General features: G+C 41.8%; 2 protein-coding genes across 16 annotated transcripts in view; one reads left to right on the top strand and one right to left on the bottom strand.

Annotated features, from left to right (window-relative positions):
- Nucleotides 1-17645, top strand: part of BTBD10 (BTB domain containing 10) — a 79740-nt gene extending 62095 nt beyond the window's left edge. For 6 of the 7 annotated variants that reach the window (XM_028514351.2, XM_028514347.2, XM_028514350.2 and 3 more), the window contains 5 exons: nt 163-265; nt 2253-2373; nt 9458-9655; nt 12152-12262; nt 14788-15931. In XM_028514351.2, the coding sequence (XP_028370152.1) occupies nt 163-265; nt 2253-2373; nt 9458-9655; nt 12152-12262; nt 14788-15098 (844 nt within the window). In that variant the 3' untranslated portion in view covers nt 15099-15931. Of the gene's footprint in view, nt 1-162; nt 266-2252; nt 2374-9457; nt 9656-12151; nt 12263-14787 lie in introns of all 7 variants that reach the window. The other variant, XM_028514353.2, reaches the window with a different exon arrangement.
- The window catches only part of ARNTL (aryl hydrocarbon receptor nuclear translocator like), a 109226-nt gene continuing 101930 nt past the window's right edge, over nt 16690-23985 (bottom strand). For all 9 annotated transcript variants that reach the window (XM_036029056.1, XM_028514341.2, XM_036029059.1 and 6 more), the window contains 3 exons: nt 23233-23326; nt 18100-18202; nt 16690-17361 (listed from right to left, as the gene is read on the bottom strand). In XM_036029056.1, coding sequence (XP_035884949.1) covers nt 17201-17361; nt 18100-18202; nt 23233-23326 — 358 coding nt within the window. In that variant the 3' untranslated portion in view covers nt 16690-17200. The remainder of the gene's footprint in view (nt 17362-18099; nt 18203-23232; nt 23327-23985) is intronic.

The following is a 23985-nucleotide window of genomic DNA, read 5'->3' as shown; positions in this document are numbered from 1 at the left end:
CATGTTTACCAGAATAAATTTCTAATAAAAATTTTTGAACTAATTTAATTATATAATTTAACACTTATAGTTTCTTTTTTAGTTTTGTGCATGAAATCAATTTTCTCTTTTGAAGGAAGTATCTTATTGTTATGTCTTTTAATTAATTATTTGCTATTATAGGATGTTTGGATCTGGCAGAGAACATAACTTCACACGTCCCAATGAGAAGGGGGAGTATGAGGTGGCAGAGGGAATTGGCTCCACTGTATTTCGAGCTATTCTGGTGAGTTCTTGTTTCTTTTTTTTTTTTTAAGATTTTATTTATTTTATTTTTAGGGAGGGAAGGGAGGGAGATAGAGAGAGAGAGGGAGGGAGGGAGGGAGGGAGAGAAAGAAACATCAATGTGCGGTTGCTGGGGGCTGTGGCCTGCAACCCAGGAATGTACCCTGGCTGGGAATCGAACCTGGGACACTTTGGTTCCCAGCCCGTGCTCAATCCACTGAGCTACGCCAGCCAGGGCGAGTTCTTGTTTCTTATGTGCTTTGACTTAATTATATGACCACTTCTTGGTAAATACTTGAACTGAAATCAGAGTTGGATCTGGATATCTTTGTGGGAGTATGTAGGGTGTTGTTGTTGTTTTCAAAATACCATTTAATTCATCTGTTTAGCACAAAAAATAATATAAATAAATGGATTTTATGACCTTTGGAAAGATAGGATAATGGATGATTCTTCTGTTAGGTCTGCATGGGCAATTCTTTCAAGGGTTTAAGGTTAACATACGTGGAGTCATGTTACTACTGTCTCTTTAATTCTCTTAAATAAAATAAGTTGATCATTTTTTGCTGCCTAAGAATAAATGTGGCTACTTGAATTCTGATATTTTTATTGCACATTAGCAGCAATATGGACATTTATGAATGTTTAAAATTAATCTCTAAAATATATTTGTTAGCATCTTTGTTTTAAACTTTTTATTTTGAGGTTTTAACCTTCTATTTTTGAGGAATATTTAAATTACTATTACAGAGTCCCTACTTGTAATTTCAAATCAGTGATAAAGATGTGATTATAGCGTATGACAGTTTCTGCCACAGTCTAGAAACATGGCTACCTCAAACAGTTTTGGGGGGAAAGAGGAGAGAGGATCCTGAGATATAAGACAGGAAAAGTATAGGTGACCCCTGAACAATGTGGGTTTGAACTGTTTGGTTCCACTTACACACAGATTTTTTTCATAAATAATGTGGATGCATTTTCTCATGATTTTGTTAACTTCTTTAGCTTACTTTATTATAAGAAATAATACTATGTATTATTATAATAGTATGTATTATTATATACTATGTAATTATTTCTTACAATAATAAGAAACATATCACATGGAAAATTTGTATTAATTGACTGTTTGCTATTGGTAAGGCTTCCAGTCAGTAGTAGACTATTGTGAATTACATTTGGGAAAATCAAAAGTTATATGTGGATTTTCAGCTGCACGGTGCATTGGTGCCCCTCTAAGTCTGGTGGCGTTTGGGGCTCAACTGTAGTTGATCTCGATTGGGTTGTCAGTACCAGAGATGTCTTGTTTCCATTGGTGCAGCAGCTTTAGAAATTGTGTTACTGTTGTTCTGAGCCTCAGAACCTTGAGACAGATCTTAACTTTTGGGAAAGTGCTTCCTTTAGCAGCCTGTACTTCCACTGGAACTCTAATGGAGTTGATAAGTAAGAAAAGTTTCTGTTACTCAGCCATGGAGTAACTTATTTGTAATTCTGGGGCCAGTCTCTAACAACATATTAAGTAGATCTTTGAAATAATTACTACTGATTGATTATAGTAATATGGGAAATACCAAAAGATAGTATTTCGAAGAAAAATATCTGACTGTGCATTCTGTTTTACATTATTTTAATACTTGGATATGACTTTGAAATTCTTTACTAAGAACTTTAAATTTTGCTCAGTTCTCTAGGTAATGCTTAAGTAACTTTAATTCAACTTTCTTACCTTTAAAAATATCTTCAAAAATTTGTGGTAGTTATATAGAAAGATAACTTATAGTGGGAAAATACATAAGAATTAATGTGATATAGTAGAGAGAAGGGATGTATAAATAATGGGGAGACTTAGGTTCTTGTTTTACCTCTGCTACTAAATAATTCTATGACTGGTTGAGTCAGTAAACCAATTGGACCTTAATAATAAGTTTTGGCTACTTCATGCTTCAGATACTTTATGTATTCTTGCTTTTTTTTTTTTTTTTTTTTAGGATTACTATAAAACAGGAGTAATCCGCTGTCCTGATGGCATATCTATTCCTGAACTGAGAGAAGCATGTGACTATCTTTGTATCTCTTTTGAATATAGTACTATTAAATGTAGAGATCTCAGTAAGTATGCTATTTTGTGTATGAATAGTTTGTGCAGTTGCAATATGTTAGAATGAAAAGCCTGAAGTAGTATCATTTTTATCTCCCAGCTTGAGAACCCTGGCTTTGGTGAAGTGTGGTGGTGTTTGGCTTTATTTCTGAGGTTTTATCAACAAAAAGTTTATAATTTTTTTGTATCCAACATGTAAGGTAATATTCTAAGTCATTATGGAAGATACAGATAATTTTCAAAAGCCGTATTTGTTATTAAAGATCTTAGATTGAATACCTGGCCCTCATTTATGCAAAAGGCTAAGGGACTTTATTCAAGAATTTCAATCACTGTCTCAGAGCAAGGTCTGGAGCTTGGGAATGCTAACTCTGTGACTGATATTCTCCTCTCACAGTTTTCTCAGCTCCTCATCGTTTCGCCATTATGGCATGCTTAAGAAAAAAGGGTGAATATATACAGAAAAGTCACAGAAGTATGTGAGCATTATCAAATGTTGACTGGGGTGTTAAGTGATTGGAGAAGTTCAGAAGAAGGAGAAGTTATTGTGGGCTAGAGAGTTCAGGGAAGAGTTCAGATGTTACAGGTAGTAAGGAATGAATAGGAATGATTTAGAAAGAGTCGAGTAGTGTGGTCATTCTAAGAGCTGGGATTTTTTGGTAAAGATACAAAAGATGAACTTTGTGTTTTTAAAACTATTTTTGTTTAATTTTTATTTACTGATTTTAGAAAAAGTAGGGGAGGGAGACACACACACATCATCAGTTTGTTGTTCCACCTATTTGTACATTAATTGGTTGCTTTTTTAAAAAATATTTTATTTATTTTTAGAGAGAGGAGAAGGGAGAGAGAAAGAGGGAGAGAAATATTGATTGGTTGCCTCTCGCGCACCCCCTACTGGGGACTTGACCCACAACCCAGGCATGTACCCTGACCAGGAATTGAACTGGGGACCTTTTTGTTGGTGGGACTACACCCAACCCACTGAGCCACACCAGTCAGGGCCATTGGTTGCTTCTTGTATGTGCTCTGGCTAGGGATTGAACCTGCAACCTTGGCTTATCAGGATGATGCTCTAACCAACTGAGCTACCTGGCTAGGGCCACAAAAGAAGTACTTTTGGAAATAACCTAGTTGGACCAGAAGGAGACAGGAATGGAGTTACCAGTTACCCTGGTAGGAGTTACCAGTTACCCAGGTGGGGTAATACTCTGGAGTTTTGATCTGTTCTTTCATTTAGGCCATGTTTCTTTGTCTTCTCATTTTGGCAGCCTCCCTGTGTTTGTTTCTATGTATTAGGTAGAGTTGCTATGACTCTCTGTCTTGGTATTGTGGCCTAATGTAGTAGGTGTCCTGTAGGGTCTAGGGGCACAGCCTCCCCTGTTACCCAGGCTGGTTACTCAAGGTGTGCCCTTTGTGTGGGCTGAGTGCATCCTCCTCTTGTAGTTGAGCGTTGGTTGCTCTTGGCAGATCAATGGGAGTGATTCCCTAGACCAGTCAGCTGCAAGGACTGACTGTGACCTCTGACCACCAATCTCTGCCCTCTATGGAGAATCAGCTGTGCAGGGATAGGGTGGTGGTGCTCCAGTGTGGTCTGTAGCTCTCCACTGGGTGTGCACACTCTGGAGTTTCCTGGGTGGTGCAGGCCTAGGTCATTCCCCACCTGTGTTCTGCCCAGGGCCACCCTGCATGAGCTATAAAGCAATCTGAGATGTTGTTACTTGTGCTGGGCTTAGATGTTTCCAGGCGAAGTCTGGCTGTGAATCTGGGCTGGCTGCTCATAATGCTGGGCCCGGGGTACCACTTAACAAGAGGTACAGGGATAGGGACTTACTGAGTTTGGTTTGTTGGAGAGGATTTGGGAAGTTGTGAAACATGAACTAAGACCTGCCATTCATATGGAAAAGTCACTGTTAACAGCTTGGGTGGGCATAAGATGGCTGGGACAGAGCCAGGATCTCTAGGGCAGGTCAAACAGAATTAGGTTGATGAAACCTCAGATATGGCACCCACCTGCTGGCTCTGTGGTTCTGTGGGGGGAGGGTTCAGGAAAGGGAAAGTGGCCTCTGCCTGCCTTTCTGTCCGGGAGAAAGTTGTCCCCCAGTTCTTGCCTTGATCCCAGACACTTCAGTTCCTCCCCATGTGCTGCTGGTGCCTTTCAAGCCGCTACTCTGGTGCTGGAGCTCAGAGGGTATGAGTCTGAGTAAGTCTTTATGTGGGTTCTTTAAGGGGAACTGCTTGGGACTCCGGGAGTTTTCTTCCACCAACTCAGTCCCCACTGGTTTTTGTAGCCAGAGGTTATGGGGACTTATTTTCCTGGCATTGGAACTCTGGGCTATAACCTGGTGTGGGCCTGGGACTCCTTGCTCGTGAGATAACTCCTCCTGAACTTCTACCCACCACATGTGGATTTGGGACCAGCACGTTCCGTGTCTCCTCCCCTCCTACCAGTCTGGATGGTTGTGGTTTCTTTAATTCTGTAGCTGTCATACTTCCATTCAGCTTGATTTCTGATGATTCTGAGTGATTGTTCTATATTTTGGTTGTAATTTTGATGTGGTTGTGTGAGGAGTCGAGCTGTGTTATCTTGACTGAAGTCTCAGTTGCCTCATCTTTAATACGGAGATAGTAACATTTATCTGACTGGGTTGTTGTGAAGATTAAATTACTAGTGCTTGACATATTGTTAAGTAAGGGTTTGCTTAAGAAAATAAGGTAGCAAAGCCGTAGCCAAGGTGGCTTAGTTGGAGCGTCATCCCTTGACCAAAAGGTTGCAAGTTTGATTCCCAGTAAGGGCACATGCTCAGGTTTCAGGTATGACCCCTGGTTTGGGCACTTGTGATCCCTGGTCTGTGTATGGGAGGCAATAATTGATTTTTTCCTATCACATCGATGTTCCTCTCTATGCCTTCCTCTTCCTCTAAAAGCAGTGAAACATTGTCCTTGGGTGAGGATTAAAAAAGAAAAATGAGGTAGCAAAATTAGTAAATAATGGTGAATTAAAAGAAAAATAATAGAAGGTTGTATTGTACATGCTATTTTATGTTTCCATGTAGAATTATATCATGATTAACTATATTATTAGTATTTTTAAATAACAGGTTGTTTAATGGTTACATAGTAATCAGTCATTTTTTGCATTTTTATTGAGCATCACTTCATACCAAATATTAGGTGTATAAATTGCAATAAGAAACGATAAGGTCCCTGCTCTCATAAAGCCTCAGGGATAGTGGGGAAGACAGAAAAGTAAACTATGGTGTTAGAGGAAGAATGGGCTACTAAAAAGGAGCTTGCAGGAACAGCACCCAAGTCAGGTATGGGGGCTTAAGGAAGCATTTTGGAGGAAAGGGAAGAGGAAGCGTATTCCAAGCAGAAGGAATTGTACGGTCAGGAGTAAGATTAGTGCAGGGAGGGACTGACTGCTCAGTCTTCCGTCATGTGAAGGAAATCTGGGGTGAGTAGCCGCTTCCCCGGCAGACTGTACATTTCTTCAGTGCACATGTTCTCTCGCTAGCCCGGCGCTGCAAGCCAGAAGAGGTTTTGAGAACCAGGTGCTGGATTCAGGAATGAAGGCCCAGGGCAACAAGAAATGAAATTACAGTGGGCGTGTTAAGTTTGAAATACTTATTAGACATCCAGGTGGAAATGTTGAGTGGATATTGGGTATGCATGTATGAAGTTCAGGAGAGCATTGTGGGCTAAATGTGAGAGTCATCAATATGTGGACAGTTTTTTAAAGAAAATATTTGTTTAAAAGGTCATTATACACACATATAACTGCCTTTTTCACATACTAGGACTTTATGGTTGAGGATTTGGGACTGGGATATGGTTGAGGATCAGGTTGAGGATTTGGGACTTCTATTTTAAGGGTAATACAAGCCATGAAAGGTTTAAACTAGGAGACACAATTAGATTTGGCTGCTGTGAGGAAAATGAGTTGTGGTAGTTTCTCCCTTATCTGAGGGAAACACATTCCAAGACCCCCAGTGGGTGGCTGAAACCGCAGATAGTAGTGAACCTCATATATGTGTATCATTTGCTGGTCATGTCTTCTACCCATGAATTTCATGCCTTTTAACTAGGCACTTGTCACACCCCATGGCTGTAACTTCTGCGGTTTGAGGTGTGAGAGCAAAGGTAGCGTGAATTTCTTTTTCCTTCTTCACAGTTTCACAGAAATTTGGTCTAACCAGAGACCTTACCAGCCTCAAGCCTATGATTTTTTTTTTCTTTCCTTAAGTCAAGAACTGTCACCTTTTCCCTTAAAGAAAACACTTTCATGACCTCTCTTTGGCTTATCTGAATTGCCAGCATCACCACTCTTGTGCTTGGGACCATTATCAAGTAAAATAAGGGTAACCTGGACACAAGCAGTGTGCTCCTGCGACAGTCCACCTGATCACCGAGACAGTTACTGGTGACCGATGGGAGGGCAGTGTGCACAGCATGGAGATGCTGGATGAAAGGGTGATTTGTGTCCCAGGTGGGACAGAGCTGGACAGGGCGAGATTTCATCATGCTGCTCAGAGCGGCATGCAATTTAAAATGTATGAATTGTTTATTTCTGGAACTTTTTTCTGTTTTTAAAGAGCTTATTTGAACCAAACTGGTGACATACAGGGGAACAAGATCTCAAATGCTCTTGGTGTTTTCCATTTAATATTTTCGGACCACGGTTGACAGTGGCTAACTGAAACCACAGAGAGCGAAACCATGGACAGAGGGGCAGAAGCAAATGTGGGGGAATTTAATTAGAAGGTTTTACAGTAGTTTGTGTGAGGGTTCACGGTGAATTGGACTATGATGGGGCAATGGGAATAGAATATGTTCTGTTTATTGCTATTTAACAAACCATTCCAAACTTAGTAGCCTAAAGTATAGTCATTTTTATTCTCTGGGTCAAGAATTCAGAGTACAACAGCGGTGGCTTGTTTGCTTTACAATGTCAGAGGGCTCATTTTATGAAAAATTGAAGGGCTGAGGTGACCCAAAAGGTGGGGGCTTCTTTACTCACATGTTGCTGCCTAGACTGGGGTGACTCAAGGGCTGGGTTCAGCTAGGACTGTCAGACATGTGGCCTCTTCATGTGTCCTGGGCTGCTCCAGTTCTAGACACTGGGTTCAGAGAGAAAGTGTTTGGAGAGGAAGCATTCCTCAGACCATGACGGGCAGAACTGCAGGTCATGCACCATCATCTCAGCCACACTCCTTTGGTTACAAGCCAGTCTGTATAACCAGCCTAGATAAAGGGGAGGAGAATTAGATTCCACCTCTTGCAAGGAGATGTAGATGTCACATTGAAGAAAAGCATGTGGTATAAGAGAGTTTGCAGCTTTGGAAAATATCATCTTCCAGAGAAGAGCATGACATAATTCAAGATGCATTTAAAAAGTGAGCTTAATAGCTCTTGGGGAACAATTGAATTAACAGATGGAACAGGAATCAAGGAAGGAATCAAGGATTCATTTATTTATTCCACAAATATTTAAGTGCCTGTGCCTGTCAATGCCTGGCACTTTTTCTGAGATGATTCTGAGAACTTGGGTGGATGGTGATGGTGGTTACTTATTTTGAGAACACTGCAGAGAGATGCAGAAATGATTAAATTCGATTTGGGATACATTGAGTGAGTTTGAGGTACCTGTGAGGCAGCTTCTGAGTGGAGACATCCAGAAAGCAGTTGGCTATAAATGTATCTAGAATACAGAAGGCGGAATTATTAAGAGTAAATTTAGGGATTGTCAGCATAAGGTGAGAGGAGAAAAGACGTAAAAGTGTCATGAGAAACAACACAATACTTAATGAACACACAGAGGAGAAAGAGTTGCAGAGGTCACTAGAGAAAAACAGCCAAAGAGAGGAAAGAACACCAGGCAGATTGTTATCAGAGATTCTCAGGGATGAGAGCGTTTTCAGGATGAGGGAGAGCGATTCAGCTGAGAGGTCAGTAGGATTGGGATGGAAAGACGTTCATTGTCTTTAACAGTCTATAAGGCATTTGAAGACTAAAGTGAGAGCTGTTTTCAGGAGTAATGAGTGTGGGAGCCAGACTGGAATTGGTTCAGAAATTAGCTCAAGGAGAATGTGTCGATACATCTAGGAGTTTGACTATAAATAGAATTTTAAAAAATGGGAAGTAGCCATCCTAGAGAGAGACATGGTTAAAATAATAATATAGATGATTGATTACTTAATCAGTCATTTATTATAATTAAGTATTATTAATGGTTATTGTATATTAGAGAACCCATTGTGGGGGAAGCACGTCCTTGGGAGACTACAGATTTGAGCTCTGGCGTTACTCTCTAGCCCTCCCGGTGGTTCCTGAGATGGTAGAGCCTTAAGTAGGAGGTAGGACATTGCCATTGAAATAGAATAAAAGAAAAAACACTAGGTCAGTTTAGATGAGTTTGTGTGCTTGTGTATTTGGGGAATTGAAGTTGTTCATTATGTACCTAAGGAGCGTGAAGTGTATCTTTCACTATTCTCAAGGTAGGTAACTCCTGTACCTTGTAGTGTTTTGCTTGGCCTTTTGGCTTCCTTATTTCAAACCAGTTGATCCTTCTCATCTAACCTCTTTACACTGAAATATTCATGCTGTTTATGAACAATTTTCTGAGAAAGAAAATGTGGGAGGTGGAATATGGGAGCTATTTTAGTACATACTTATAATTTGAAAAATATCCTTATAACTACTCTAAGACATAATTGCATCTCATGATGGAAGACAGCATGATATAGTGGGGGGTGGGGGGAAGCCCTGGCCTGGAGGTGGGTATGGGGTGGATTTAGTTAATTTTGCAAATTAGTTTTGTTACCTTAGGCAGATTACTTCATGGTGTATAAGGTGAAGGAGCTGGTTGTTGGATGCTGTTATTGGTTCTTTTTTTTCTGTAAAATCCTACAGTTCCATAAGAACTCTTTCTGGGAAAAGTTTTGTCTGCTGAAGAATAACCACAATATTGTCTATAGGGTCCAAAAAGAGAGGCTGAACTAATGTGATGTTCTGTGTGGTCTGCTCTTTTTTTACTTATCGGTTACCTCCCCCAGCCCTGCAAAAGTCAGTACATTTTGGTGGGTTTCATTGCAGGTGCCCTAATGCATGAGTTATCAAATGATGGTGCTCGTAGACAGTTTGAGTTTTACCTAGAAGAAATGATCCTGCCTCTCATGGTAGCGAGTGCCCAGAGTGGGGAACGAGAATGCCACATAGTGGTGCTTACCGACGATGACGTGGTGGATTGGGATGAAGAGTATCCACCCCAGATGGGAGAAGAGTATTCACAAAGTAAGTATTGGGGTGTGTTTTCTCTCTCTCAAATCATCACGGGTATTTTTTAATAATATTGATTAAAGAAGTTTTTATAAAGAAAGTACATTGAACTCTTAACTATACCAGGAGTCAGCAAACTGTGGCCTCTGGGCCAGGTCCAGCCTACTGCCTGTTTATACAGTTGTTTGTATTGTCTGTGGCTGCTTTTGCGCTACAATAGCAGGGTTGAGTAGCTGCAGTGGAGACCGCATGGCTCGCAAAGCCCAGAGTATCTCCTGTCCGGCCCTTTCCAGAAAGTGCGCCCATCCTGACATGCACAGAGGTGGTTCGCTGTTTGTTGAATATCTGGATCATGGTGGATTCTTTTTCTTTGCATTTGGAAGCATCCTAGATAGCAGATCCTGGAGTAGTAGATCATACAAAATAAGCTGTTTTTTAATAAAAAAATTTTTTTTGAACATAAAATTAGGAGCTTCAGCTCATTGATTTTGAGGGTGACTTTAGTTTCTAAGATGTTTCTTTTTAAAATATCATCTGTATTTGCAGAATACAGGGAACCTTCAAAAAGTTTTATGGAACTATAGTGAGGTAGTTCTGCCCAAAACAACGTATCTCGGGCAGCGGTGACCAACTTTTTTCTTACTGCACTTCCAGACTTTTTCCAGTTAGAGCCTTTTGATCTTTTTTGTTAGGAAATTTATATTATTTGTCTTGATGAACCTAGTAGAGTATTTTTGACCAGTTTCATAGATTGAGAGCAGGTAGAGTCAAAAGAATGATGGAGGAACTAGGGAAAATATTTTGCCCACCATCTTGTTCTGTACTCCTTCTGCGTTAACTCGGTGAGGATTAGGGTTTAAGTAAAAGGACAGGAATATACAAAGTACGAAAACCCTTTAATGATTTTTCCATTTTACTTGCCCTTTTCTAAAAACAAAACAAACTCCAAGAGGTATTCTTTGTGACTTGTAAAGATTTTCAAAGATTATTTTAACATGAATTATGGTAGCATTTTTTTAGAGTTTATATTGAGATGTTTTCATTGCATGATGTACTTAAATGTAATGTGATTCTTTTGTGGACAGTTGTAGTAATAGACCTTTCTGTCACTATTTCCTCAGTCCTAGGTTCTTTGCTGACAATGGTTTTCTATAATAATATGTGGAATAAAAAGTTGAACAAAATACAGGAAAAATGAAAGGTTGCTAAAAAATTAAAAGAAATAGATTTCATTATTTTCTGTCAAGAAGAAGGAATAAACAAACTTACTGTTTGTGTTTTAGTTTTGACTTAAAGTCAGAAAGTTTTGACTTGAAAAGAGTAGAGCCAGCCGCAGAGCACAGAGCTGACGGTGCAGTGACGGAGAGTGCACAGCACCCAGCCTTTCCTTCGTTGCTGAGCTTTCCATTTCAGTGTGTTCTGGTTTGTTTTCTTGTTTTTTTTTATCTTAAGTTTTGACACATAGAAGGACTGAAAACATTTTTACTGGACTTGTCTACATGTGTCTCATTTTGTGTCAAGATGTTCCAACCTAAAGAAGATGCGGTTGAGGGGACAGAGATAGCCTGATGTGCCTAAATGTGCCATTAGCCACTCTGCGACACCATCCACTCTGAGGTGTCAAAAAAATATCCTGAGATGTCAGTAATCTTAAGGATGTAGTTAGTAATCACAAATCTACCCCACGAGTAGCATCTGTATACGTATTTTCCTTTTATTGGCTCTTAAACCAGCATGTTTGGTTTGTGAGTGTTTTTTTCTTTTTTTGAAAAAACCTTTGCAGTTCACCTTTTAAGGGAGATAACTCCACCTGAAAGAGAGAAGGCGAGGAAGGTCCATCAGTCTAACTCCTTGAAGTTCCCAGCACATTTGGAAGACTCAACATGTTGTCAGTGGAATGTCTGTCCTTTGCAAAGCCAGTTTGCTCTAAACAGACTAACCGAGGCAGAACATGCTCGAATCTGCCATTTTTAACATCAGTATTAAATGGGGCTCTTCGCCTGAATGGAAAACAGTTTGTGGGGAGGGTCTTTGCCTTTTTGGGAAGTTATTAATAGTTGCTCAATCCATGAAATGTAAGATGTATCCATTTTGTACCCTCTGACAAGGCATTTCCCCCCTTTCCAAACGAGGCCTTGTAGGCATCACAGCAGAGTCCTTTACTTGCCTGCTTGATAATGACGTTGTCCTAATGTCTCCTTTTGGTTCTTATTTGAAGAACTTGGGGCAGATGCTGTACCAATGTCTGTACATGATATATCTTTCAGAAGGAGTTTCTTCTTATGGATTGGGTTACCTGATTAGTTATTAAAGCTTTTCTTGTTTCAACTTAAGAATTGCTTATGCATTAACTGTACTGAATCGTCCCGTCGTGTTGGCTAGTCACCCTTTGGCACCACTGCATCCACCGTTTGGGATTTAGGGTTGTCGGCCCCTTTGATGACCAAGGTAAATTTTTGTTTCCCAGTTCTTTGATTTAATAAGAAAATATTTTTGTCTTTTTGTTTCCAGTTATTTATAGCACAAAATTATATAGATTTTTCAAGTACATTGAAAACAGAGATGTGGCCAAATCAGTTTTGAAAGAGAGGGGTCTTAAGAAGATTAGATTGGGAATAGAAGGTAAGACATTTTCATTATTTTCTGTTGATTTTCTTTTGAAAAAAACAAGGTTTAAAAATTGGATCTCATTTAGAAGACAGTTTGAATACTTTGAGGAAAAACTCAGATAAATGATTTTGAATGGTCATGTAGTAGGCCTATAAATAACAAAAATCAGCTTCCTTTATCTGAGAAAATATATGGAAGGCCATTAGAAATTTTCATTCTGTAAGATTCCCTAGCAATATAAGAGATGTGTATTTATGTTTCCTGCTGTAGCTTGTTCTAATGCACTTTTGACTGAGCCCATAGATTTTTAGATTGCTTTTTACTTTATGACTTAAATGAATTTTTCCAAGTGCCATGTCAGATGCCTTTGATTTTTAAAATGTCCTTAGTTAAGGATTAAGTATCTTCATAACATGGCACAGGATAAAGAATAAAGGTTCTGGAGCCAGATTGCCTGTGTTCAAATCCTATGACTTAGTAGGTATATGACCTTGGCCAAGTTATTTAACTTCTCTGTGCCTCAGTTTCCTCATCTGAGGGTTATTGTGAAGGCAGAATGAGTTGATACATGAGAAACACTTACAGCAAAACCTGGCATGTAGTAATTTCTCAATATTCATTTGTGATGGTGAAAATGGAGATAATGGTGTTGATTGGTGACCCACCTGAGCTATTGAAGATCATAAAACTTCAGGTCCTTGAACAGTGTCGTTCTGTTGTTTCATCACAACACTGATGGGATGCTGTAGGAACCTAACTTGTTTATGTCAGCTAGCCTGTGGTGAAGTGTTGACTTCATTGTATCATTTGCTTGAAGTCACAGAACTATTGACGATGTTAAGTGAGGACTTACTATAATGGGCTGCTGAGACACAGAGAGAAGAATGACTGGAAACAGAGTCTTTGCAGGAGAAGACTTGGGGCTTTAAAAAGTGGTAAAGTTGCTGACACATTAGTTCCGTGTGTGTGCGTGTCTTCATGTCTTCTGTCACCCTGCAGACAGTGGGGTTTAGCTGCTTGGTCTCAGAGCTAGAGAGAAAGCACTGGGGGCTACTTTGGAGTGGGAAGACAAGGGTGGCCTCTGTAAGGAGAAGACATTTCATTTGGAACCAGGATGTAAAAAAGCTTCATATACTACGCTACAGAGTGTGGATCTTCCTCTTTAAGCATGAGGAAACTATTGGTAGTTTTGAGCAAGGACGCACTCTGATTGCACTTGTGTTAGAGCAGTGATTCTGTGTGGAGAGTATGATGAGATGGGAATTTTAAAGACTTTGTAACATAGTCCAGGAGGAATCCAGGAGGAGGGACTAGAGGTGGGGGCCTTTCTGATCTCTAGTGCTGACCTTCAGGTGGCAGTTGACGTGTGAAATGCAGGAGCCATTCTGCGGAAGGCCGTTGGAAGGTTTGTAGCCCTGTTTGCCCGTGTGCCCTCCTCACCTTAACCACATACCCACACCCACACATGGCTAAATATGTGTACTAGCTACCAATACTGCTTTTTTATTTTTTCTGATTTTAACTGTAGTCTATGGCCTATGGGCAAAATCCGCCCATTCCCTGTTCTCTTATAAATAAAATTTTATTGGAATATAAACATGCCCATTTATGTATTATCTGTGGCTGATTTCACATTGAGATAGAAACCGTAAAGAAGGCAAGCCTCAAATATGTATTTACTCTCACCTTTGCCATTTCCTGGTCTAAACTAGTAATTTTTGCTAGTAGGAAGGAGGGAAGGGACTCATGATAATTTCTAAGGAGATTATGTCTTTGGAGAATTGCCTTACCTGGTAAATGACCAAAAATTTTCCCAAACTAGGATTGTCCTGACTTGCTATACTTCTCAGTGATTATCAGCCAAGAGAAGGAAGGTATAATTAATTAGGAAAAGCTGCTTTGGAATTGCCAGTCTGGATGAACTGCTTGGTAGTTGGGAGTAGTAACCATGAACATGACATATGGGGGTTAAAATACTGCCTTTGCTTCCCTCGCGGTGCAGCCACACCTAGAACCAGTGAAGCTGGAGAGCTCTACACCTCTTTGTCATTTAACCAGAAGAGGAAGGAACAACTCAGAGCAACATGAAAATGAGATTTAGGTTTAAGGAAGGTAGAAGGTAAATGCGGCAGTAAATTGCACATCTTGAGGCCAGATAGTCCTGTGAAGGGAAGGAAGAGCTCAGGGGTATTAAGGATACACAGCTGGAGCCCCAGATGCACTAGATTCCGTACCATTTTCTTTGAGACCCGCCCTTTCCTTGCGCACAGAGAATGTGTTTCAGGTGATTGGTGTATTGAGGAGCTGAGAGGATGGTAGATGGTTTGTGAATCACATCAGTAGGATTTCAGTTTCTGGCTGTTGAACCAATGCCTTAAAGGGATGGATACTGGTTTTCTTTCTTCTTTTTTAAATTTCTGTTTGTTAGGAGCTACAGGAGAAAAGCCCTCTTCTAGGGTAAATTGGATGAGAAGTTTTGGAGGGCCATGTATGTGCAAGTGTGTATCCTCCGTTTTTAAAGTTTTTCTCTCCTCCAGGTTATCCTACCTATAAAGAGAAAATAAAGAAAAGGCCTGGGGGCCGCCCAGAAGTGATTTACAACTACGTCCAAAGACCGTTTATTCGAATGTCCTGGGAGAAGGAGGAAGGAAAGAGTCGGCATGTGGACTTTCAGTGTGTGAAGAGTAAATCTATCACCAACCTTGCAGCAGCTGCCGCAGACATTCCCCAGGACCAGCTGGTGGTCATGCACCCAACTCCGCAGGTGGACGAGCTGGATATTCTCCCCATCCACCCCCCTTCCGGCAGCAATGACCTCGATCCTGACGCGCAGAATCCGATGCTGTGATGCCGATATTCCTCAAAACCATTGCATGCTACTCTTCACAGTGACGTTGCACTCTCCTCATTCTGCACTGCAAGGCCACTCTCTTCATCATGAGATGCACATAACAATGTTTAGGATATTGCAGTGTAGCCTTTTTTAAAGACCAAAGGTAGCTGAATGGTTTTTTAAATGAGTACAACTCTAGCATCCTGAGGTTCCAGTTATATAAATGTATTTGTTTACCAGTGGGTTTGTGAAATTGGTTCTTTGTATGGGGGAACAGTCCTTTTTCACACATCTAGATCTTTTCAGAAGTGGTGGAAATTGGCCACTGGGGTACTTTCAGTCTAGACTGACATTTGTCACACCTCAGATATAAAATGCAGAATATTACATAGTTGCACTTTATAAATGGTGGTTAAATGGAATTGTTCAAGCCATTTTTATAGTTGTGATGCACAATGTAACTTAAAATAAGTGCTTCTATCAAAGTATTCCTTCAGTAAAATGTGTATAGTTTACTGCCCGTGATGAGCAAAAAATGAGTATTTATCATTGGGCATGTTTGAATGATTAGAATGAGATTCAGTGCCCACATCTTAACAGTCCAGTTATCTCCAGTGCCGTTTTTGCCCTTTTAGCGTGAGTCACATGCAGGGAATGTGAACATCATGGGTGGTTTGTTATCCAGTCTGCCTTACCCTTAACCTGTTCACAGATATTTATTTACTAATGATTTTTTTCTTAAGAGTTATGAGATAGGAAAATGAAGTGTTTGCTCTTCATTTACTAAATGATTGTAAACTCGTTTTTCATCAAAATAAAAATCCCATTGTTTTCATGTTTCTGATCAACTTCATAACCTTGCCCATTTTTAGTCCCATAGTTAGCAGACTCCCTGTCTTGGTGTCAATATAACTAGAAAACAAATAGTAGCTCGTGGAACTCCAATTTGGTATTTGTGTGTTAAGGCACTTATTTACCTACTGATCATAAAATGCTATGAATCCAAAACAATGTGAGATCTGAAAAGAGAACATTTTCTAGTTCAACCTGATATGAAGGGTGGGATACCTTAAGGTACAGTAACCTTAAGTTTCAGAGCTGATTTCTGACACTAGTTTGGTTCTTTTTCCATTATATTGTGCTGCCCTGCTTAGCATATTAACTCATATGAATGCTTCTTTTCTAAAAAACATTCTGTGACCCAATTCAAGAAGGAGTCAGAAGCATCAGGTTCTTTGGGCCTGGGGTCACATACTGCTGGAAGCTGTACGGTGTGAGTACTAGGGGAGAGGAGTTGTAGTAGAGAAGCTAATCTGTTACATCTAATCTTGAATTTGTAATTTAAGAGGATTTGAATTTTGTGTTTAAGCAGTAACATCTTTGTTCTCACATAAATGAAAACTGCAACGATTTGGAGATTAACTATTTTAACAAAATAGCCAAGCTTTTAACACAGGGAAGTGATGTAGTCCTGGAACAGTTACGAAGGCCAGAAAGAGGTAGATGTTACTGGCATGGATTGTCCTTAAAACCCACTGTAGAGAATTGATGATCCAGCCCTGGAGCATGTAGCATTTTTTTCTAATTATTGGAAACGTGGACAATATTTATAGAACAAGGGAAACATTTATTAAAAATATTTAACTGTCTAATACATTATACTTTAACCCATATTTATAGTAAAGGATTCTTACAAGGAAGAATAAACAGCTTTATGATACAATTAGTATAAGAAATATCCACATGGGGGACTTCTTTGTAGTGTAAAAACACCATACATCTGAAATGACCATTTGCATATAAAAGCTACCAATGATGCTTCTGTGCACAATGATTAAAAAAATTTAACACAAACAGAATCCAAAATATACAATTAATGCAAGCTATCCACAGCTAGCCCAATAATCAATGATGAGGAAACACTGGAGCAGGCTTAGTTCCACTTTGTCTGCAGTTACACATAGTAAGATTGACTTGTATCAATGGCTCTGAGATGGCTTTTATGAAGACAGTACATAAAAGCTGTTCTCTCCTTACCCAGTAAGCTTCACAGACTGTAAAACTCCACCAGTAATGCACTTTGATACTGTAGCTGTTGCTAAAGCAACATGTAGTGTTTACAGCGGCCACGGCAAGTCGCTAAAGTCAACAGGGCCACCCAGCCCAGCATCTGCTTCCAAGAGGCTCATTATGACCGCCATCGCTGCTTCATCGTTACTGGGACTACTTGAGCCTTGATCGTTGTCTATCATGTCTATGCCTATGTGCGGGTTCTCACCTGTGAGAGGAGGGGAAGACTGGTTAGTGGTAACAGCACACTGTGTTCGCCTTAGTAAGCAATCCCTAAGCACACTTTTATCGAGAAAGTTACACTGAACCCAGTAGGGTGAGAGGCGCTACTTTGGGTGCTACATTACCTATATCTGTTTTTTAACTTTGGGGTTTTTCAGAGGGAAAAACCAACTTTTTAGAAACACAGTGCTTAAAATGCAATAAAGATTAAAAGCATTCGAGTTGACCTCATTTTAATATTCTGATACAGCCAATTATAAGGATGGAGTTGCAGAAGAACTAGGGAAGTAGAGATTAGGAAAAAAGGAGATCTAGAAAGACAATAAAAAAAAAAAAGACGGGTGAGATGGGAGAAGCAGACTCTTCATTGCTAAGTGACTTAATGCCATATGAAATGCTTATTGATCACCCTTCCGGGCTTTATCGTTAAGCCTTCATGGACTTTTGTGCTGAAGAGGTTAAATGTCCTAACATGGTGGGAGAAAGCCTGTGTCCAGGCTGCTGTAGTCTCCTGAGTCCCCGGGATAAACCTGGGCACCTCATCAGACCTCGCCATTAAACTCAACTCTGCAATAAAGATTTAACAAATTTTAAACTTACTTTGTTCTTATGAAATCATCCAGAACTAGTGTTTGGTACATTGACATTCACATTATTAAAACTCATTTTGTGCCAGATGTGTTGCAAGCTCATTATAATGGAAAGTAGTAAGAATGCCACTTACCAAGAATAGAAGAACTATCAGAGTATGGATAGCCTGGGTTCTCCTGAGCCTGCCCCGGTAGTAGGCCAATGGAAGGAATGTCTGGAGTCCCTCCATTCAAAATCTGCAAACAACAGTGAAGTTTCACGTTACCAGCAGTTTCAATCCATACCAGTGTCACCAAGAAAATGAATCATGTTGAAAAGAGGAAAGTGGGAGAAAACTTCAAATGGCTTCGGTTTCCTATTGGATTGTTTTAAACAAGAAACTGTTAATAGTCATGTAAGACATAAACCTCTTCCCCCACAAACTATTCTTTTCTCTTCATTAGACTCAGCCCACATGAGCAATTTAAAGCACAGGTGGCAAACACAAGGCCCACAGGCTGAATCCGGCCCTCCACCTTGTTTCATGGGGCTGAGTACCTTGTTTGTACCCGGAGGCAGGGCTGAGCTCCTTGCCCTTAGTTAAGGAGTAGTTACATTTATATAGTCCTAAAATTACATTCGGCCCTTTGAAGGCAACCACAAGGCTGATGTGTCCCCCCCCCACCCCCCCATGAAAATGAGTTTGACACCCCTGACTTAAAGGCTGAATAAAATCCCTAGAGCATTCAGTTACCTTGGACCATGCTGCTCACATGTCTCTTTAAGGCCAAGGTCTAAACCTCAATGAGCCCAACTGGGCAGTTCCCCTTTAAGGGAGTAAAACATTACAGCGACAGATGTCGAAGGAATAAGGGCTTGTTAACACACTGAAGAGAGAAGGCTCTGAGGAGTTAGAAATGAACAAAACACCAGAAGTAAATACCTCATCACCAGTGAACTATGGGTGCCCACTCCAGTAATCAGTGGTTTATGTTCTTAAAATAGGCCCTGAGAAGCATTGTTATCACTCCTCAGTAGCAGAATTCTCATTCTGTCTGCCCTTTCCCTGCCAGCTTCCTTCCCCTGGCTGAGTCTCAAAGAAAAGCATCTTTGAGTATTTGAACGTAGAAGAGGAAACGGGGTAGCTCTTCGGATTTCAGGAGAGGCAGTGATTTCAGGCCTTACCAGTAGGTGGCATTATGCCTTCATCTTGCAGTTCAAATTTTTGGTCTAGAGACCCCTTTACACTCTAAATAAAAATTGAGGACTTCAATCTGAAAAGTTCAATTGAGAACTTTTGTTTATTTAAACTATATTTATCAATGTTTAGTGTATTTAAATACAATGTTAGCATAAAGTTAAAACTTATGAATTCTAAAATATAATAAACCTATTACCTGTTGACATGAATAGCATTTTAATGAAAAATAACTATTTCCTTGAGTGCGGGCTGCAAACCAAAGTGTCGCAGGTTCGATTCCCAGTCAGGGCACATGTGTGGGTTGCAGGCCATGGCCTCCAGCAACCACACATTGATGTTTCTCTCTCTCTCCCTTCCCTCTCTAAAAAAATAAAAATATTTAAAAAAAAAAACTATTTCCCAAAACAAAAAATTAGTGAAGGTGTCTTGTTTTACATTTTAAAAATGCAATATCTGCCTTAATGGAATTCTCATATTTGCTTCTCCATTTAGTCTGTTTAGATACGTTGTTTGATTGTAGTATATGAAGGAAATCTGGCCTCTCACAGATATGTAGTTGGAAAAGGAAGGTGTATTTTAATAACTTTGTCAAATAGTTGTGGTATCCTTTTTTGATATCACATCAAAACCTAGTAAGTGGCCCTAGCCAGTGTGGCTCAGTTGGTTGGGGGTTGTCCCAAAAACCAAGAGGTTGCTGGTTCAATTCCCAGTCAGGGCACATGCCTGGGTTGCAGGTTTGGTCCCCAGTCAGGGTGTATGGATGGCAGCCAATTGATGTTTCTCACATCAACGTTTTGTCTCCTTCTCCCTCCCTTCCCCTCTCTAAAATAAAAACTCAGTTAAGTGGAAGCTTCTCAAAAGGTTTGCTGCAGCATGGAATCTGAAACTCTATCAGTGAAACTTCTGTATTCGTGTTAAAATCCATTGGAATATCCATCTTCAGATGGATTTTTTTTACCTTTGCATGATTTTAAAATACCTTGCATTGGGCGCCCTCTCCCTCCTGTGAGCGCACCAACACCTCCCCCTCCCCCTCTTCTTCGCCCACAGGCATGCATCTCCTAAACTCTAAGGGACCCCACAAGACTTGCAACCGAGGGGGCAGTGGGCAGCGGCCACTTGTCCTGGGATAGCCCCCTGAACCTGTGTGCAAGGCTGCAAGGCCCCCCTTCTCTGACTCTCCAATGCGCTGACAGCAGCCCCGCCATGGCTCACTCCTTTCACGGGGACTTTTCTCAGTGAGCCTAAGCAGCCCCACCTGGGCTCTCCTGTTGCTTCTGTCCTAAAAGCCCTTCTTGTTTCACTGTCCCCAGCCTTAATAAATGTACTTTCAAAACAAAAATAAAATACCTTGCATTGGTCATTTGGAAAATACTGGTTCAAATGAGTTACTCAAATCTTCCAAAAGTTGACACATTTCATTGTACAGCATCAAAGACATCACCATGATTAACATTATCCAAGTCATCAGAGACATTTTTTAAGCTTTAGAAAGCTGTTGAGCTCAAAGTAGCAAAAGTTTTCTGAAAATTCTAATTTTTGCTTGAAAGCTAGTTTACCATTGGCAACAAATACTGTCAGTTGTTTTCCTTGAAGTTACAGGTTTACTTCATTCATTTTCAAAAAAATCTCTGCTCAGTGCCGAAGTCAGAACAGCCATAGTTCACAATAGTAAAAATAGGGCCCTATGAAGACAGCAGTTGGCTCAGCTCACACTCGACACGACCACACACGTGCCTTCCCTGAGACAACTGCCCTGTGTCGGTGCACGGCACAGGTGCTCTATGCACACTTCCCACTGTGCAGAGTGTTAAGATTTACTCAAGGGTTTTGTGCAAGCAGTTCTTTTTGCTGCTTCACTGAGGATATTCTTAAATGAAACTCGGTGAAGATGCCATTGCTAGCACACAGTTTGGTGTCACTGCCCTGATTTTTGTGAAAACACCAGCAGTTTTACCCAACATTGCTTTTGTGCCATCAGTTCACACCTGCACAGTGACTTTAGCATTATGTTAGCATTATTATGAAAATAGTTTGGACTTGACAGAGACCTGAAAGGATCTTGTCCCCCCACCTCTCCCAACAAGGCCACAGTTGGCATTTAAGGAACTGCCGCTTTACCTGAACCTTACTGCCTCTGGATGTCCCCACCGTCCTGGAAACAATGAGGCTCCCTTACCGGCTGTCTCCCTTGCAGCTTAACCTCAACCTCGGCCGAAACAACCGGCGGGCCAAGGGGCGCATTTCTGACCTGCCGCACTGGGAAGTGGCTGGCAAGGGCCGGGAGCGGTGTGGCTCTGGTGTACTGTTTACTGCTGCTGACACTTAGCTCTGTCTTGTTTAGGCTGCTCTTACTAAGTCCTGCTGCTGAGGACTCAGAGGGAATACATTCAGAATTTCTCCTCTCTGACCCACTCTTACAAGCTCAAAGAAAAGGAAAATTATTTTCTTATGAATGCTTTAACAATACTAGGGGCTTTGTGATGCAGAACGCACTGGTTCATCTCTGGCAGTTACTGGTGTGAAATGAGTCAGAAGTCAAGAGTCCTGAATGTGGTTTGGAGCTGTAGTTACGAAATGCTGGGCTAATCATTTAACACCTGGGAGCCCAGGTTTCGTTACCTAGGAAGCTGTGAGGACGCGGTGAGAATGGGCACTGAAAGTTCCGGAGTGCATTTAAGTGCTGCACTGGGTTGATAACCTTATAAAACAAGGAGTACTGGGATTCTTGGTAATACCAGGGAGTTGGGAAGCAGAGGAGGGGAGCCCTCTCAGGAGGCAGTGGAGCCCACGTGGGGGAAGGACCCGGGGTGTGACAGGACAGCAGGGGTAGAGGGGTGCACCTAGCCCGGGCTTCATCTAGTCGGTGCTGTTTTCTGCGTCTCCCCCAAAGGCCAGGCGCGTTCACATATTGTCTCACGACAGGAGTTCGTGTGCAACGATTCTGGCTGCCCCAACCTGTAGTCGTCCCGCTATAAAGAAAACCAGGGCTTAAAGACGGTACAGGGTCACGGAGCCAGCATAAGGCAAAGCCAGGACTCTCACCTTGACCATGCTCTTGCCCATTAATTCACTGACTTTGAAACAGTATTTTTTGGGGGTGGGAAGCAAAACTTCATTTCAAGCAGAAGCTTTTCTGGAAGATTTGTCTGTAACAGAAGTAGAGCTGCCCTGGTGGAAGGCGCGGGAGTCCTGCCCTCCCCTCTTGGCCCAGCTGCCCCCCTCCCCTGACCCCGGCAGGACCACCGCTCCCATTCCCTGAGCCTCTGGGGGGCCTGTTTGGAAAACCCATGTCCCACTTCTGCTACAGCCTGTGCCCCAGGAGCCACGCCTGTGTAAACTACTAATGCTCTTTCCGTATGTGTTTCGGAAGGCAGGAGGAGGAAGACTCTATGTGTGAAGATGCTGGCCCTCGGGGCATCCCAACCTGTGTTAACATCAGGCACTATAAACCGAGTTACGGTGTACAGTTAGCACGGCCTGGACTTGTCGATGCTCTGGCAAAGATGAAACAGATGGGCTGTTTCTAAGCCCATGCACAGTGCAGCCTTCTAGCTAGCTCTTCACGAGGGCTGACGACTGATGAGCCCCACGGACCCATGCCGTCATATCACAGGTCCCCAGGCACCCTGCGGCTGCAAAAGCGTGGCTTGCTTTCCAAAGCCCTGCTGGTGGCGTCACTGTGTCCGGTCCCTGCACTAGACACCGACGGTCTTCTCTCCCTGGGAGACTCCCGGCAGAGCGCTGGACAGCCTTCTAGCGTGGTCCCCACCAACCCTTCCCTCGTGGGAGCTCTTCGATTGCTCCCTCAAGGCCTTGGGCTGATAACTCCCTATTCCTTAGGATCATCTTTCTGCTTCACCCACTGGCACGGAATTAATCCTCTCGGGGTGTCAGCAAGCCCCCTCGCCCCACCGGTGTGTGCCTTGTGCCTCGCCTCGCACACATGCGTTTCCTTCAAGGCGGGAGAAAGTGTTTCGGCAACCACGACTGGAACTGCGTCCTCTTTCCCCAGCATTTCAGAACTTGGGCAAGAGGCTCTCTACATTAAGAAAGTCTGGGTCTAAGAGTCTTCAGTAGCCTTACCTTCTTGCCTCCTGGAGAAGCGGCATCAGGGGGAGGCGTGCTTGTGATGTTCAGCGGGCTGGAGCCACAGCTGGAAGGCGATGACCCCCTTATCCTGTTGGAGAAAAGGGAGTTGGTTACACTGCCTTGCTTTTTTTTCCAGCGGAGCGTGTGTGTGTTTTGCTGAGGGGTGGGGGTAAGAAGAAAGGTGACGATCTAGACCAGGATTTGGCAGTCCTCTTCTGTAAAGGAGATCGTAACTACTCTCCTGTAAAGGAGGAAGTAACTACTTTAGGCTCCCGATGGTCCTTGTCACAGTTACTCAGCTCTGCCACTACAGCCTGAAAGCAGCCACAGACACTACGGGAATGAATGGGTGTGGCTGTGTTCCAATAAAACTTTACTTACAAAAACAGGTGATAAACTGGACTTATCTCATAGGCACCTAAATCTAGAATACAGACCGTGGAGTCAAGCATCTCAATGACAAATCCCTCGGATTACGGTTTGGGTTTCAGGTTGGAATTTCAAGTATGTGGCCAGGTTTATTTCCTCACAAAATCCAGACCTCAGAGTTGGCGGGGACTTTAGAAGTTCAGTCTCTGTCTCTGATACTGTGAACTGGAGCCCACAGCAATGATTCATCCTCTCCCCTGTAGACACTGTCAGCTGATGAACACTCTTAGGAAATGGAGGGTGCCGGGGTGGCTCAGCCCTCCTAGGAAGTGGCTTGGCATCATCCTCTAAGGCCACAGGGGATGGAAAAGGGGTCCC

This window comes from Phyllostomus discolor, chromosome 6 (assembly GCF_004126475.2).
Source record: "Phyllostomus discolor isolate MPI-MPIP mPhyDis1 chromosome 6, mPhyDis1.pri.v3, whole genome shotgun sequence".
Taxonomy (NCBI): Eukaryota; Metazoa; Chordata; class Mammalia; order Chiroptera; family Phyllostomidae; genus Phyllostomus; species Phyllostomus discolor.
Note: the sequence above shows the minus strand (reverse complement) of the source record. Positions and strands in the feature narration are given on the sequence as shown.